The sequence below is a fragment of the Cupressus sempervirens genome, chromosome 2, assembly GCF_028749045.1.
Source record: "Cupressus sempervirens isolate cs-2001-9-10 chromosome 2, ASM2874904v1, whole genome shotgun sequence".
NCBI classification, from domain to species: domain Eukaryota; kingdom Viridiplantae; phylum Streptophyta; class Pinopsida; order Cupressales; family Cupressaceae; genus Cupressus; species Cupressus sempervirens.
The window spans coordinates 684,831,773-684,850,342 of NC_143119.1; the positions used below are offsets into that span (position 1 = coordinate 684,831,773).

At 40.2% G+C, this 18,570-nt stretch overlaps 1 protein-coding gene across 1 annotated transcript in view; it reads left to right on the top strand.

Moving 5' to 3' along the window:
• Positions 1–18,570, top strand: part of IAR1 (ZIP metal ion transporter family) — a 117,660-nt gene that overhangs the window by 21,372 nt on the left and 77,718 nt on the right. Inside the window, exons 2-3 of the mRNA XM_089815045.1 lie at positions 18,023–18,106; positions 18,326–18,375. Of these exons, the coding sequence (XP_089671171.1) occupies positions 18,023–18,106; positions 18,326–18,375 (134 nt within the window). The remainder of the gene's footprint in view (positions 1–18,022; positions 18,107–18,325; positions 18,376–18,570) is intronic.

Sequence of the window (18,570 nt, forward strand, 5' to 3'; positions counted from 1 at the left end):
ATTACAAAAAAACCTTTCCGAAGGGATCCGTCGGCTGATACACAATTTCCTTTCCGAAGAGACCCGTCGGCTGATACACAATTTCCTTCCCGAAGGGACCCGTCGGTTGATACACAATTTCCTTCCCGAAGGGACCTGTCGGCTGATACACAATTTCCTTCCCGAAGGGACCCGTCGGTTGATACACAATTTCTACCGACGACATCATCCCCCCCAAAAAGAAAAGTCGTCTCCTGACGACTATTACAAAATCTCTGAGACAAATCAACAACCAAAATACATTGACTGACTAACTGGTCTTCAACAGTATCACCTTAGCGAATTTGACATTTGACCTTTATAGCTACCTGTGCCGCTTTCTGCCTTCCAATTCCGAGTACACTGAACCAAGTGTCACTGCACTGCCTCCAACTGAATGATCAGCTCCTCCCGAGCTCTCTACGCATCCACCAAGACAGCCTCCTGGCCAACACCTACTCCCAGTGCCTCTGGTACACAGAAAGTCCATGCCTGCAGCAACTTCAACTGTTCTCAACTGGTCAGACTCCCACAACTGATATCCGCAACAACTGGGGGTCCAGGGGGCAATGCCCCCGGCGGGGTCAAGGGGCAGCGCCCCTCGCCGCCAAGACCAAATTAGCACTCTGAAACCCACATAGAACTGCACGGAACACACCATTTCTGTCATTTTCTGCAGATTCTATACTCTTTCTGGCAATCGTTGGTTCTTCCTCTACCCTATGGCATCATCTGGTACTCATTCTGAGCATTCTTGATTTGTCGACGTTTCTTTTTTTTTTTTTTTTTTTAAGAAAACCGTACAGTGGAGAATTCTTTCAAACATGTATGGTGAATTGCAACCCTTGAAATGATTTTCACAAGCCGTACACGCAAGAGGAGATTGAAAATGCGCTCTGAAGAAGTTAGAAGGAAATTCAAATAACAAAGCCGTACCACCAAAAGACCACAAATCCGTACAACAATTTCCCTCTTTGAATCCGTACGGCAGGAATGATGAAAATCCGTACAATGCAAAAGTCTGTACATTCTCAGGCTATTACAATCCGTACGGTAGTCCCAATTACAACATGCATCACTTTTAAAAATCGTACTACACCTAAAACCGTACACCAATCTTCAATTAAAATCCGTACATTGTATTAAAAACCGTACTATAGCAAAACCGTACACCTTCAAATATGAAAAATCGTAGTGCTACCTTTTTCAGATATGGAAACCATACGGCACTTTTCCCTTCAAATATGAAACCGTACGGTAAATATGGAAGCCGTACGGTATTCTTCCCTTCAACTATGAAATCCATACGGTACATATGGAAGCCGTACGACACTTTTCCGTACGGTACTTTTTCCTGAAAACTGTACGGTACTTTTCTCTCTCTCTTTTTCTTTCTTTTCTTCTCTTTTTTTTTTTTTTAAATTTTTTTTCTCAATAGGAAAGTTAATTTTCCCTTCGCCCGTCGGCATCGTTGGTCTGCAACGACGAAGGGGTCGCCCGAAGGTGATTCTCTGATGCAGAAGTCTTCTGGCCGTGGTATACCTTCAGCTTCGAGCCATTCACCGCTTGAGGCACTTCCTGTCCATCCAAAGTCCATAATTTTATTGCTCCATTGTCCCCTACTTCCCGGATCTGATACGGCCCAACGCACTTAACTTTGAACTTGCCTGGTTTGATCTCATTCCGGTCATCGTACTTCAACACCCACTGTCCGAGTTGAAACCTGCTACGCCTGTTCTGTGTCATCTCCATATCGCCCAGTTTGTTCCCGAAGCTCGCTACCATGGACTCCGTTAGCTGCCCCTTCTGTCCGTCAATAACACATTCACTTTGTACTGCTACAACTTTTATTGAACCCTTCCTTTTTGTTGTTTGTGCAGACTGTATCGTGTGTCTTCCTTGCTGCTGGTACCTTTCTGCTATATCTGTGGTTCGACGTAATACTTCCTTCCGGCGCAGTTGTACAGTAGAATCTTTCCTTCTTTTGGGTTCGTACTGTATGTTCTGTCCTTCAGCTTCAGTCATGCCCGCGTTTCCTTCTTCGGCTTTTCTGTGTTGCTTCGAACATTCATTTCCTCCTTCGGCTTGTCCATGTTCCTTCAGACATTCATTTCCTCCGTCGGTTTCTCTGTGTTCCTTCGGACATTCATTTCCTCCTTCGGCTTCTCTGTGTTCCTTCGGACATTCATTTCCTCCTTCCTTCTTACCTTCATCGATCCTTAGCATATTACAACTTAGAAAGAGCTCGTAATCCTCTATCTGCCAGTGGTAAAGACCATTTACTGAATCCAGATCGTCATCTCCTTCCAATCGTAGGACTCCCTCTTGATTGGGTTCCATACTCTGCCTCCTCTCATCATCTTCTCCTTCGGAATCCGACGATAGAGCTTCTTCTCCAACCATTTGAGTGTGTAGATCGATGACATACTTCCGGCCTTTGCTTTCGAGTGATAAAGTATTTTTCTTCCAATCGTGCTTTGCCTTGGCTTGTATCAGCCACCCCCAGCCCAGAATGGCATCATATCCTCTCCGCTTCAGTGGGATCACGACAAAGTCCAACAGGAACGGTTGTGTTCCAATCGTCACTGGTTGCGCTGTGAGTACTCCCAATGGCTTGATTCCATGTTGATCGGCTGTTAACAACTGGAAGGTAGGTGGCCACAATGTCGGCTGTCCCAACTTTTTCCAAGTGTCTTTAGGCAACACATTGACACCGGACCCTCCGTCCACAATTGTTTCTGTCAATACAGTCCCGAGAATTCCCATTTCGACGACTGCCGGATGGCGTTTGGATGAGAGGGCTAACAACATCGGATCTTCTGCACTTGCGCCACTTTCTTTCCCCTTTTTGTCCACTGTACTTGCTCCACTTTCCTCCTTCCTTCCATGTTCTCCTAGTAGTTGAGCAGCGGGAACGATGTTTGTGAGTGCCAATCGGAGCTGAGGCATAGTGAGCAACAGATCACTTATCCTGACAAGTATCTCGGCTTGCAAAATTTGCCGTACAATGTTCTGTTCTGCGTAGTTCCGTACGGAAGTACTCGGCGTGTCCTTCAGGTGTGTCGTTTCTGCCTGTGTTGCTTTCTGGATCTCTACCCGTGCTTCCTCCAGTCTCTTCTTTTCTTCCGCCGGGTTGGGGTACACTTTCGCTTGCTGCCGTGTGATTGCTAGAACTTCTTCCTCATCCATCCCAACAGTAATCAAGTTTACTCCGGACTTCGGGCACCTAGCATCTTCATGATCACCAGGTCCACACCATCGACATAGCAACTTCGGTGTGTTCGCCGTGGTACAGTCTCGGGTGAAGTGACCCCACAGATTGCATGCGCGGCATTGAACAATCAGTCGACCATTCGCATCATACTGAATTTGACTCCTTCCGCATGTATTGTTGTTGCTGCTATTGTTGTTGTTTTGATCGTGCCGGTTGTTTCTGTATCCGCCCGATGTGGCACCTTCCGTACTGGTGTTTCCGTTCCCTCTTAACGGGGATGCCTCTTGCGTGAGGAACACTTGCTGCGGTATTCTTGTTTTCAGATTGAACGGGCATTCCTTTACCGAGTGTCCCATAATTTGGAAGATCTCGCAAAATTGCTCTTTCGGGCATGATCCTTTCGTATGGCCTTCTTTCTTGCACTCCGTACACCATAGGTCATTGCCCTTAGTCTCCTTGTTCATGTTTTTGAATTCTTTCATCATCTGAAGCATGTCCTTTTGAAGGGCATGAACCTTCTTGTTGCTTCCCTCGTCATCGCTGCTATCTTCTCTTGAAGATGCATTGTCATCTAGAATCGGACGAGCTGTTCTTCTTCTTCTTCTTTGTCTTTTGGTCACTTTCGAGGTTCATTGCCCGATTGTACGCTTCATTGTATGTTGATGGTGGCACGATCTTCATCTTTTTCCGCAGCTTCGGGTGAAGGCCTTCAATGAACCATCTTTTCTGGAGCCCATCTGCCGGCTTATTTTCCATTTTACTGATTAAGTCCTTCAACCTCCTGGCGAAGACCCGTACTGTTTCATTCTTGTTTTGCTTGGTATTGAATATCTCCACTACAATTTCATTATCGTCGCGCAGAAGTTGAAATTCTGCGATGACTCCTTCTTAATGTTATTCCAACTGTTTAACTTCTGTGGATCAGTATCAGTAAACCAATCAATCGCAACACCTCGTAGGGTAGCGGAAAATTGTTGGATCCATTCGTTTGTATTTGTTATGCCATTTGCCCTCTAGATCGTTTCACATGTTTTACAATGTCGAATGGGATTAGCTGCTTCCTCACCATCAAATTTAGGCAACTTTTCTTTCGGACCTGCCATTATCACTGTATGTTGGGGGTTTTGTTGTGTACCTGCGCTGTTTTGCACTCCAGCGCTATTTTGAGCACCCGCGCTGTTCTGAGCTCCCGCGTTGTTTTGAACACCCGCGTTGTTCTGCACACCCGCACTGTTTCCAACACCCACGCTGTTTTGGACACCCGTGCTGTTCTGCACACCCACGTTGTTCCGCACACCCGTGCTGTTGCCAACACCCGCGTTGTTTTCGACTTTCGTGTTGTTTTCAACACCCACGCTGTTTTCGACTTCCGCATTGTTTGGTGAAGAAGAGGTTTCGTCAACCGAAGCTGTCCGTTTTGGAAGTGTATCTCGGACGAAGAGGTCGCTCCACGCTCGTGCTCCTTCGGCACTTCGAGCCGTGCGAATCGATCTCCTTCCGTCAGGATTCTCTTCCCGGCGCGTATGTAGGTTCAGAAACTCCTCCCTCGCTTCTTCCACCAAATCAAGCCGTTGTCGAGTCTCCTTCAACAATCCTTCCGCACTCCTGTTTCCGTTGACAATCTTCTGGAATCTCCTTCGACGCTCTATCTGCTGAGCCAGAATTAAATTTTCTTGTGCAACGTGTATGTCATCTTTTTCCTTCAGCTTACTCTTATCTTTGTTCAACTAATTCGGCATTTACTTCATATTTGCCTACCTGCATACCAGGTCCATTGGGCAACGACGCCAAATGTTTACCGCATAGGTTAATTAAGAATTGCACACAGATAATGAACACGAACTCAAACAGCAGAACTCTTCTTATTATTCACATATGCCAAGATATTACATTATGCTTTCATAATAAGATTTGATCATAAGATGAATACAATGCTTCCCGAAGGGGTTATAAATACTTTTCGAAGAACTTTCCTGAAGGAGTCCGTCGGCCACATACATGTCGTTACAAAAAAACCTTTCTGAAGGGATCCGTCGGCTGATACACAATTTCCTTTCCGAAGGGACCCGTCGGCTGATACACAAATTCTTTCCCGAAGGGACCCGTTGACTGATACACAATTTCTACCAACGACAAGTGGTTAGTTCTACCCTTCACGATTTTGTTACGTTTGTTTCTAATAATCAAGTGGTTAGAATCAAAGCCGACCTTGGTGCCTTGCATTTATGATAAATGGCAGCTATTGGTCATGCTTCAATCACAACTACCTTTCAAAAGTATATATTCCATCATTATCTTCGCATATCTTGACAATTATTCCTATGGTATTGTGAAAAAGACGTTCATGAGAAAGTTCCATAAAGAGGATACTCTGAAAGAACAAGGTCCTCCTGAAGAAACAATTCCTCAATCTGCACTTCTCCTTCATCTCCTTCCAAATCAAACACGTCTTTTTGATGGTTGGGGTTATTTGGACTTTACAAATTCCTAGATTGGAGAATATAAAGTCAACCCTTTCCACCTTCACATTCCAAAAATATCATTTGCATTGATGTCAAAGATGATTATTTCTATAGTATCGTACGCACATGTAAATACTATTTGATACCATTCATGGTGATCCTCCCCCTCTTGAGGAGTCACAATCAGGGTATGGTCAAGGATTCAGTATCCTTTCTAAGTATGGATCCAAAGGAGATAATATTGGATGCATGGAATATGGCTTTAAGATCCCTTTGGAACTGAAATCACATTCTTTTATGAGGGATTTGGGTTACAACCTTCTCCTCTATCTTTAACGCCTACTCCATCATCTAATGTCTTATGTCTTCTTGCGAGTGGTCAAACTTTTCTGCACAAAATTAAGGCTTGCCTTCTGCTCCTCATTCTTTATCTAAACAAGAGCATATGTTGTTGCAGCTTCTCAAAGGCTACTCAATCACTCTTCCTCCTAGACGAAAGGAGCCCATATAAATGATAAAGAAAGACATTCTTTTTCTGCATACGATCAAGTGTTGGGTCATTATACTAGTGATTATAAGGCCTTATCAGAGAAAATACAACTTCATGAATCAGGTGTCATCAATCATAAATCTATTGCTACATCCTCTTCTTCTATGCGTAATACACGATATTGAGGTTTACCTCTATTCTATACTTTTTGCATGTCTATTTTAAAATCCTATCTTATCTCCTTTGCCTTTGTTGGTGCCAATCCACTATCTTATCTCATTTACTTTGTGTAATCCAATCTATTGTCTTATTTTATTTGCCTTTGGGGAGGCCAATCCACTATATTATCTCGTCTACCTTTGTGGGGGTCAATCCATTATCTAATTCTCTGCCTTTATGGGGTCTAATTCACTATTTTATCTAATCTTTCCCTATCATACGCCTATATAGCTGTTTTTATGCTTATTGACGTGGTCGAAGCTGCCCTATCACATGCCTATCTAGCTTTTGCTATGCAAGTCAGCACACCGTTTAATGCTTCCCTATCATGTGACTATCTAGCTTTTGCTACTTGCATCAACATACAATCAAATCACCCTATTGTATGGCTACCTAGCATAATACAATTCGCTACCCATACTAATGTAATTTCCTCGATGGTGGCCTTCTTTCGTAGTGAAGTTTTTTATATTGTCTTTTCCAATAGTTGCTTTCTTTTACAATAGGGTTAGTGCTACTAATCATGATAATCTACATGATCTCTAGCAACAAAGCAAGCTAGTGTCATGTGTTGTCTCTTCGAAATTGGCTGCTTCCCTACTTATTGGCTGTATTATTCCTTGAAGCAAGCAATCTTAAATTCTTTTCTTCATATTTAGATTCCTCTATGTGTTGTTTCTTGCATTTTGCAGACGAATCATTGTATTTAGACAATCTTCTTCATTGAGGTCTCTTTCACTTTTCTATCTCAAAGCTTTAGTTTGTTTATTGCGTTTTCTTATTTGCATTAACTCCATGTCTCAGTGGATTTCATGCGCTAACCTTGTTGTCTTGTGCAATGTTTTCTCTCTAATACAATTGTCTTGTAAGTCTTTCACCTTGGCGCATACTTATGTGGTTTGAAGAGCTGGCTTCTTCCTCTATAATATCCTTTTGTATTACGATGTTATTTGCTTTTGTTAGATATCATTTAGCATGCATATTTATTTAGATTCATAAGCCCGCTAAAGTGGGGACTACGTGCATACCCCATTTTGTAATTTAGACTACACTTTTCTAACCACTTTAATGCCCATTCCCATAGTATTTGTGTGGGTCCATTTTAGACCTTGCATTAGCCTTTTCCCTCTCATGATGCTCAAAGTCCTTGTCAATAGTAATCTTTCAGTGTCACCTTTGCATGAATCACATGTTTCTGTTGCCATCTCTCATTTTCGAGCATGATTTGCTTGGACACGAGTGTGTTGTGTGGATGCCTGTGTGATGTGCATTCGTCTTATGACATCTTCCCATTTAAATGTCGGCCTTATGCATGCTTTCCACTTGTCACCTTCCCTTGTCAGTGGAAATGACTCATAATCTCCTCAAACAGCTCAAAAGCCTTGTTTTCCCTCCTCTTTTTCCTCTTAAATCCATCCTCACGATTCTCTCTTGCTCACAATATTTGCATTCTCTTGCTATCTCATTTTGCTGCAACTATCTCTAAGTCGCCACAATGCTCTCTTACAACAATATCTATCTCTCTTGGCTCGCCCAAGCTCATCCTGTAATTTTTTCTCCATTTCTCTAGCGTCTTTGAGCATCTTGGGATTTATCACACCCCTCGTTTATTATTTAATCTCATGTAATAGGGTTTTTCCTCCATTAAGAATAGTTTGTTTTTATTGTTATCATTCATTTTTCTTTTATTTGTCTATCTATCTAGTTGTTGTGGAGGTGGAAACACCAAATATGGATTTCATTGAGGCAAGTTTCCAAACAATCCAAACATTTTTCCTCTTGTTACTCTGTGCAGGTTTTTTAGAGACATCCAACTGCATGGTGGTTTGCTTGTATTTCTCTTTCTTATTTATACTTATTTTTTGTAATCTATTATTTGTACTTGCATTCCTAATTTTGGGTTTTGTAGGTTTTTTGAAGAACATACCTGGGTTTTTTCCAAATCTTGAGTCTTTTTGTTTTTGTTTTGGTTAGTACGAGAAAATAATGCATAGTGTTGGTGTCCTTAATAGAGGTACTCAGATTAAACAAAAACTCTTTGTCATTTGATTTTCCCATTTCTGCAACTAAAATATTATTTGAATGTGCACTGTGAAACTAGCTCTCAAGGGAACACAATTTCCCTTTAACAGGGTCAGATTTACTACAATTTTAGATTCCTTAATAATCCACAAGTTGTAGCCAAAGGCCATTTGTGGATTTGAAAGATAGATCCGTTGGAGGAGCCTTCTTTATGTCCATCTTGACTAGGAGGCGAGCATGGGTAGTATGAAGGAAACCTAACGAAGCCTCATCCACCCCCAAAAACCACCCAGGGGAGATTCAAACCAGTGTTGCGACGATAGATTTGGGAGTTACACCCATAATGATATCTTGTCAAAGGATTCGGTGGTAGAGTTGAAACTCAGGTACCGAGGATTCAATAAAACATGTACTTATCCTCTCAACTCCATTGATACTCACACAAGACTTTTTAGTCTTGGACATTGTCAAAACAAACACAAAAAAACCTTGTGCCCCAGGATAAATGTGAATGTCTCCCTCCAAATTGGGCCTACAAAACTCTAATATCCATTTATGAAGTTCATTGAGGCTTGGTTAGAAACCCTTAAAATCTCCCTCTCAGGCCATTTAAAAATTTTTCATTATCAGTTACCTCTTTTCTGATACCATCATCTAGAGTCCAAACTGATCGTTATCTTGCTAGCAAATGGCTCAACCCATGTTTTGCCCAATGCATCACTATTGTGTACTCTTCATTTATCATCGACATACCGTCCAATCCAATCCTTTCTACCATTGTCTTTATTGCACTTCCACTCCCTAGAGCCTGTGGGATTTGGCTATTTCCACCAATGTAGAAACTATCCTTGTCATTGAAAGAAAAGGGGGCATCATGTCACTTAGACCCACTAAAGATTTGGTGCCCTTGAGGCCAAGCATCCACACACCTATTTGAAGAATTGGCGGCAATTTTTTAGTTCCATTTGTTCCCCAAGCTAGCATTCAGTCATCCACAATTTTTTATCTTTTGATTTCTTTCTTGGATATCTCATCTTGCTCAATTATTTTCTTTTGCTCCATTGTTATGCTTAGATTCTCTTGCAAGATCAATTTGAGTTTAGTTAAATGTTTTGCACCCATGAGAGTTCATACCTTGTAGTGTCGTTCCTTTTGTTTAGTGCCCATTAGATAAGTAAACTCAAGTTAATATTTTTTTGATCGGTAATCATTGTTGATTGGAGCTTTTAAACCAATGGGGTCACATTTGGGGACCCCATCCACATGGTGATTACATTCTTCTTGTTCATGTGAAGTCACCAACACCTAACCTTATATCTCCCAGCTGATGTGTCAACGTATGCCTCCCATTTACACACACATCTTATCCCTCCATCTAGCATAGACCTTATGACTCCTTTACTTTGCCAACACATCTTATCACTCTTTCTCAGGTAGTAACCCCTTATCCCCCTGCGTAGCAACACCTTATGTCTCCACTGTCCATGGTGGACTCCCCTTATCTCTCCCAAGTAGTGCTAGCCCACAATACATTTCATCTCCCATGAGTGGCAAGTCCACGCAACATCCTTCATCCCTCATCAACACCTTCGTTTAGTCAACAATCAAGATGGTAGTCAATAGTCATTTCATCAAGTTGGTGAACTAAACATTGAGCAAGAGCATGCAATCAACAACACAATAGAATGAGCATGGGATTCAAACAATAGACCTTGTTTGAACGAGGCTCGTGACTCAACTGTCATGCTATGGGGTCATCCCTCAAAAAAGTTAATATTGTTTGCTTGCAAGGTTTGATTTTGTATATAGTAGACAACTTAGTTGTTAGACATGTTGCTGTAGAAAAGGACCTCACCATTGTGCTTGGAGCAGTTAAAATTTACTAATTGGCTGTGAATTACAAAAACAAAGTTGTCGATAGAACAAGCAAAATTCTCTAAGACTATCTTGGCAAATAACCTTGACATGTACTTGACATTGACAAGTAAATTAAAGACCTTATGAAGTTTTTGTTATTATAATAAATGTGCATAAATAAAAATCAAAAGCTTATAATTTCCATAGGGGTAAGGTGGGTATATCAACCACTTTGCTACCACTTGCCATGGTAGGTGCGATATAGATGGTTGCTCCCATGACCTCCAACTTGAAATTTTTTTTACGGTCAAATAGTTAAACATTGGTGACCCGTTACAGATTAGTGGATTCTCTATATTGTTGATCAAGGTAGCGCTTGGGCAACAATTTGGTGGAGCTCCATTAGCTGATTTGAGGTGGTTCCACATCGTTGGTAAAGTAGAGATGTGGTAGTGTAACCTAGTATTTAAGGGGCAATAATGGCTCTATGGAAATCCTTTCACTTTTTCAGAGATTCATGGTAGCCACACCTTTAGTGACTCCACTTTCACTTTTTGGTAGGAGGTTTTGGTGGCCAACCCCTTAGCAACTCCATTGCCCAACCTAGAAACTTTAATTGGGAACTGCTACTGCCTGTATTTTGCTAGGTTGCATCATCGCAATGTTAACTTCTTGCCAATAGTCCACCACCATGGGGTTGCTTGATCCCTACTTGAGCACATCCACATTGATGGTGTTGCTAGCCATTGGTGACCCTCTATAAATCAATGGATTGTCAATGTTGTTGACAAAGGTGGTGTTTGGGCAACAATTTGATGCAGCTCCATTGGCTGGTTTGAGGTGGTTGCTTTGTACTAGAAAAATTGAGCTATGGTAGTATAACCTAGGAGGGGCAATAATGACTCTTACAACGAATCTTTGGAAATCCTTTCACTTTTTGGCAAGAGATTTATGACATTGATACCTTCAATGACTCCCTCTTCACTTTTTGGTAGGAGGTTTTTGTGGCCAACTCGTTAGCGACTCCATTGTCAGACTTAGCAACTATGCTCTTCTTGGGAGTTGTTGCTACCTCTACTTTGCTTGGTTGCATCATCACAACAGTACAAAACCTGCTAGTAGTCTACCACCATGGAGCCACCTCCACTTGGCCTATGGCACTTTGCTACATTATTGTTTGAGTACCACTCCATGAGTAGTGTTGCTAGCCATTGGCTCCCCATTGCAATTTTTAGTTTGGGAAGCCAATTTTTAATGGTTTTAACTTGTTCATAAAGAGGTAACTTTTTAGTGTAGTTTCTAGTGTAATTAGTTTCTACTCATGGAAACCAATTCACTTGCCTCATGCTAATTCTCTGCTTCTTTGAGACGAAATCTTCAAGGAGAATTGGATTAGGTTGGACACCACCCTTGTCCTTGTGAGTTGTCCAACTAAGCAACCGCAACAAATTAACCAGTTCAATCTTCCTTTTAGGTTTCCATCACTTTGGGAAGCCCACAGTATTTGAGGACTATCACCATTCACAAATGATTCTGAATGACCTTTGCCAACTCATCATCTATTGGAAGATTAAACTAGCAAATGGGTTAGAAAGTTAATTAACTCTGTTGCCTAGATTGCAATATTCATCTACATGGAAGGAGGATCTCTATGTACCACATCTGACTTGCATCCATTTAAGTCAAATTGCCATCCATGTATTCTTTAGTCTTAAGTGAGGATGCAAGCATCATACAGATGTGCAGTAGAGCAATATGTGTTGTGCGAGACACTTGAAGCGTACACTATATGGAGACAACAAATGTTGTGCTAAAAGACAAACCCTATAATGCTGCATGGACAATTGTGTACAATGCACAAATTTCATATGGAGTTAGCAGAGGTCATATGAGGGGTTATGAAATTCGTACGAGATGGGTGCTCTAGTGTTCAATATAGTATTGACCTTGCCTCTACTTCAAACAAATTGGTGCAAGAATGATTTTGTGCTTTCCTCTTTGTACTATTGAGTTCTCGACGAGCTGAATTCTTGCCATGTTTGCCTTCCACTACTTTTTTTAAGAGTTGAATTTATAAAGTTACAGTGAGTGTGAATTAATTAATGACCTTTGCATAGTCTTCAATTTTTTTGTTCTCCATTTTTCATCCCTTCCAATTCCCTCTTTGTTTTCCTCAAATTTTCTAGTGAATTGGATTTCTCTTGACAATCCCTTATAAGCTCCATATTACATATTTTTCTCTTTGTATTGCCAAACGTATCATCCATAACTCTACACACTTTCATTGGCTGCTCTTCACATTCATGTTGATGAGAATACCTTGCAGTTCTTCATTTGCCAGGGAAATAGTTCATTCAAGGAACTCTTCTCGTCTTCAGAATAATCTTCCAACTTGAGCATCCCTTCAACATTTAGTTTTACCCCTTTCCTTCCTTTGTCGATGCTCGACTCCCCATGTTCGAACTTTGAATAGGAGTATCCCAACTTTTTGCTCATCGCTTAATTTTTCAAGTCGATGTTGTACTTCGTCTCAATCAAGTCCGTGTTCCACTTCTTATTGTGATCAGCCTTGGTAACAATTAACTATATCCTCATAAGTTGTGTATCACACTCCTTATGCAATGGGATCATTATGAAGTCTAAAAGAAATCATCGTGTCTAAATTGTTACTCTTTGTTCCTTTGTTCCAAACAATTTGATGTTGTGTTGGTCAACACCTACCAAGTGGAAGGTCAACAATCAAAGTATTGTTCTTTTGAGGCATTTTGAAGTATCTTTTGGCAATATGCTGATTCCCTATCCTCCATTGATGATGGTGTCTGTTAGCTTCTTCTCCATCATTTCCATCTTAATGATGGTTGGCTTTCTGATGATGCTCATTATCAACAATTGGATCAATGGCCTAGTTACCTTAAGGTGTTGGTTTAACCGTCAATTCCTCTTGTAGCTTACATTGGTTCTAGTCTACTATGTTGTTGTGTCGTATTGGTAATTCCCACTCTCAACTGTTTGCAAAGTTTCAAGAAGGTATGCCACCTTGATGGGTAGTTTTGTCTATAGTAGTGTAACACCAACATTGGGGTACGTCGGAATGAGTTTTGAGACGGGGGGACAATGGGCCTTGATTTTGGGACAGTGGGGGATGATGACGAGGGGGCGGAGGGGCAGGGAAGGGTATTCTATGCTATACATATATAACTTGAAATGTTAGTAATGAAATGATGTTTCAGTATAGTCAACATAGTACATTGAGTATTCAACATAGTACATACCCAATAGTAAAATTCAAAAATCAAAATTCAAAAAGAAATTCAAGTTCTTGTCCCAGCAATGGTGTGGTTTTGGAATGGAGGAGGCGGGGGTACTTAGCTACTCTAAGTACTTGGTGTGGGGATGTCTCGGGGACAAGTACTTCAAGGTTTGGAGGGGGGTGTGAGTCCCCGGGTTTCATTTGTCTATAGCACTTGGCAAATTATGTTCTTCTTCGACCTTGGTCACAATGATGTACTTGTAGTTTCCTTGGACGTTATTCATTCCTTTTCCATCACTTGTTCTACTTTTGCCTTGGCTTTTCAAAATTGGACCTACGTATGAGGGTTTGAGTACACAACCACCTTCATCTGTGCTTGTGATTGTCAAAGTTGCATTGTATTGTTCCTCCATGTTGAGCATATTAATAACCTTTTTCTTAAGTATTCATGGTCACTTGGTCCACACCATTTGCACAATAACTGTACGTTGTCTTCTTTATTCTAATAGCTTCTTTCAAAGTGTTCCCATTCACTACATTGCTGACACTGTGGTAAGATATCTTTCGCAGCCAAATTGTATTTGATTTTGCCCTCTTTGTTGATTTCCATAATTGCTTGGTGATGCATTTTCTGTAAAGAGTACTTGTGCATTTCTCTTCAAATTATATGGGAACTCTTTATTGAATGGTCCATCACTTGTCAAATCTCATAAAACATCTTTCGAGGACGATTACCTTCTTTATGCCCCTCAATTTTGCACTTAGTACACCATAGTTTTTTAGTTTCTTTATTGGTTCCTTTTCATCCTTCATTTCTTTTATCATTATCAACATATCTTACTATTAGGTCTAGATTGTTGTCAATTCATCAACACTATTTTACGTTATTTCGTCATCGCCTATCCTTCGCTTTGCGTAGGGGTATTTTCATTCTCAATGTTTGTTGTGTGGATATAAGCATTAGCGTATGATGGAGTTATTACTTTCGTTTTCTTGCTCAGTGAAAGGATTAGTCCCCCAACGAACCAATGCACCTTCAATTCATCCATCAATTATTTCTCCAATTTTACCAACAATTCCTTGAGCCTATGATTGTAGTCTCGTAAATTTTCATGTTTCTTTTGTTTTGTGTTGTAAGTTTTAGTGACGATCTCATTGTTGCCTTATAGCAGTTTTAAACATGACCTCTAATGTAGGAGCATTAGGACATGCAAGGATCCCTAAAGAAAACAAAGGATGGATTAAAGGCAAGGAAGAGTGTGAACCAACAAATTGGCATGTTTTGAAGCCAATCATGGCCTTAGGAGGCTTTAAGGATGTTAAAAATGTAATGAATCCTAAAGGGCCTGTTAAGGACCTTAGGATCTTTAATGATGAAAGAGGGGCAGAAAGGAAATATGCATTCAAATAAGTTCCGAGGAGTCTTGGGAAGGTCTAGGATTGGTTAAATTGGTTTTGAGGACCCAATAGACAAGTTAAATAGTTATTCTATTCAATAAATTGTAAGTTGGAGAATTCAAATGTTTGAATCCCAACGGTTAGTTCATTTTAGAGGGAAATTAGTTTTAAGGAGTTTTGGTCATAACTAAGTATGGAAACCGATCCAAGTCGTTTGGGATGGTTGTTAGGGAGGTTATTAAGTCAAGTTGGAGGCATTGTACAGAGAGCAACACTGGGAATCATTCATTGTACAGACTGTGCAAGAAAGATCAATTCCATTTTTATGCAATTTTAAGGTTTTTCTATATAGTTTTGTGATCAGAGGATGTTCTAACCTTGGTGGACATTGGATTTTGGGTGGATCCATTCTAAATGCTTTCAAGTCCATAGTTAATCTCTGGTTTTACAAGATAGTGCTGATTGCCATTAGAAGTAGTGCTCTTTTTGCTAGTTTTTGACAAGATCTAATGTTTGGATGATGATTCCATGAATGACCTTACTGATTCTCATGGAATGACTCGTCCCTGACTTGTACAATACTATTCTAACACTTACATGTGCAAATGAGAGTTTGTTTGAAGGTGATCACCCAAGAAGGAAGTGTTAAGGGATAATGGAAAGGTAGGTATGGAGCAGCAGTAGAGAATCTGTCTGAAGGAGTAGGTTTTATGTTTTGAGGTGTCTAGATGCACCCTATACAAGGTGAATCCACCCTTGTTTGATCCCAGAAGTGTTGGGACAACACCTAATTAGAAAGCCCTAGTTTAAGAGGGTTTTGAGGAGTAGTTTGGGGCTTTACTACTTGGAGGCATCCAAGGACCAAATTGATTGGAGATTTGGTGGTTTGAAGTCATATGAAGGGACTGTTGAAAGTCTTGTAGACAGAAAGTAAGTATTGCTTGTAGTTGCTTTGGAAAATCATTTTATTTCATGCTTGCTGTTTGAGGACAGTCTGAGGAATTTGGGGTTTGTCTGAAACAACATAGGCTTGGCTTTGGACATGTTGTAGTATGGCCAAAAGGGTATCTGAAAACCTATAGAGTTAGGTTATTACTTTGGAAAAGTTGAGAGAAATCCAAGCTTTTATCTCGCTGGAGACCTTATAGGGGCAACTAGGCCTAGAGGATAGTTTGAAGGGATTTAGGTGTTGGAAGATGCTTTAGGACGAAAAATGCATTGAAACCTTTTAAATCCACCTTGTTTTGGCCTAGGTCACCCATCCTAATAATTTGGGAAGTCTTGGAGTTGTTTGAGTACTGTTTTGCCTTATAAAGGGTTTGGAGAAGGCTAGTTAACCTTCACAAATAGGTAAGTTTATCATGGGCTAATCATCCACCACCCTTTCCTCTACATCAACCTCTACTGCCTTATTCCAAGAGGCTATCGATGAAGCATCCAACTTTTGAACCAGTCAATGGCTATACCTTGCAGCGTTGCTAGAAATACTCTCAGCCAATAGTCCTTGTCCTCTTGACTGCTTCCTATCTAGATAGTCTCACACATCTTGTAGTGCCTTGTAGGACCTTTTGACCCATTCTTCGTGAACTTTGGCAATTCTGTTGATCCAAATGTGGACTTGCCAGGGGAGTCATCATCTTTCTTTCCTGCTTTACTCCCTTGTGTGCAAAACCTGGTTGGACTGTTCCAACTGCTATTTTGTGGTGCTTTTCTTGCACTCTTGACTATATATGTGTCCTCTACATGGCCACGTCCAATGTTTTAACACCTTAGACACTTTTAGGACCTTAGACACGTCTAATTTTGGCTTCTCTTGAGATGTGTAAATACCTAATGTGATCTCTTTGTTTGTCAATTTAGGATTTCTTTCTTCGTACTTCTTGTTCAAATTGAGGGTTTGTCAACTTGATCAACAATGGTAGGATATGTTTTGTCTAGGAGTGGTAAGTGTTTGGCAATCTCCTCTCACTCCTTGTACGATTTGTGCCTCATTTGCTGAATGGTTTCCTTTCCTCTTGACTACGTCTTTGGTTAACACTTCGACTTTTATTTCGTTCTCAAGAAGGGCTTTGACTTTGGAATCATCTAATCACTTGGTCTTGATCACCTTGTGTTCTCTTCTCACCTTTATTGGGATCTAACGGCATAAATAATGCAGCTTTAACTTTTTTTTTTTAAGGGAAAGGCACCAATTGTTTACTCCTATATCTAATAAATTGCATACATGAAATAAGAATAATGATGACAATTTATACTTGGTACAAGAGTAAAATATATCTTTTTTGGCTCATGGAATAATTTCAGAGAAGAATAGAGATGGTTGGCCAAGTATTCTAGTTCATCTATCTATGCCGTACTCGTTTACTTTATGACACACAATATATTTAAAGGACTTGATAGTTGCTAAGAGGAACCCAATTATCAACTGATTAACACCTGCAACTACTCGAGATTGACAACAAATTTAATTTAGACAATTAATACATTGCTGAATAACCAATATTATCAAACATAACAATAGGCATTGTAAGCTAACTACACAAACACTCATCCCAACGTGCAAAATACATAGCATCAAATAATGAAAATCCATGACATCCAAGCACAAGGGGCTATCACAACATTCAAGGCCAATCACACACGATAATCCCATACGTATCAATAAGTCAACACCAATAGGAAAGGCATGATTATCTTTCAAGTTTTACTTAACAGTAGGGTTAGATATTAGAGTACAAGAGAGTGGAGTGTCGTCTCTTAGCTCAAATGGATGGCTCATGGGGATGCGAGTAGTCCTTTCAAATAGATGAGGAAACTCTATCATACAATTCTAGTGGTCCACGAGAAGCGAGCATGTCTTCCGAACTCATCCTTAGTCTTTACAAGCTCTCAAGGCACGAGGGGTCAAGTTTTATAAATACAATGCATAAGGTACTTAATGATATTTATGTAAAACATTAGTAATATGACACTTAAGCTTCTCTCTTTGATTCAATCTTTAACATAGTTGTTTAATTTTTTTTCCGTATTAGAACATTAAACTAGATGAGAAGTTAAATAATCAATCTGATTGTCTTTTTGTAAAATTGAAGGTCTTTGGCTACGTGCAATGGGTTGCTCATTGCTAGTGAGCATGGCTTCACTGGTCTGCCTTATGATTCTTCCTCTGATTGTTCGTAAGTGAAGCTCCATTTTTTATGTTGTTTTCTTATATAATTAATATTTGAATGCCTGTTTCAAATAGCATAAATTTTTGCCTTCAAAAAAAATAAATCATCTGTTGTCAATTGATACTATTTTCAGCATCATGCTACTTCATAGTTATCAACATACATTAATTTTTTTGCCTGGTTCCATGTTCATCTTGCATTTACCATAGCTGATTATTGATGCAGTGCAAGGGAAGCCTTCCAAGATCGTTGTTGATATTTTGGCAGCATTTGGGGTGAGTCTTCACCTATATTTAAGTCCAGGGCATATCATTATATCAAACATTCAAGTCAATGTGCGCAATGCTTTTTGGATGATAAGATATTTTTTGGACAATTTGACTTATCTCAGAATGTTGGAACATTTTTCATAGTATATGCATAAATGTATTTAAACGGAAACCAGCATTACCATGGAAGATGAAACTTTT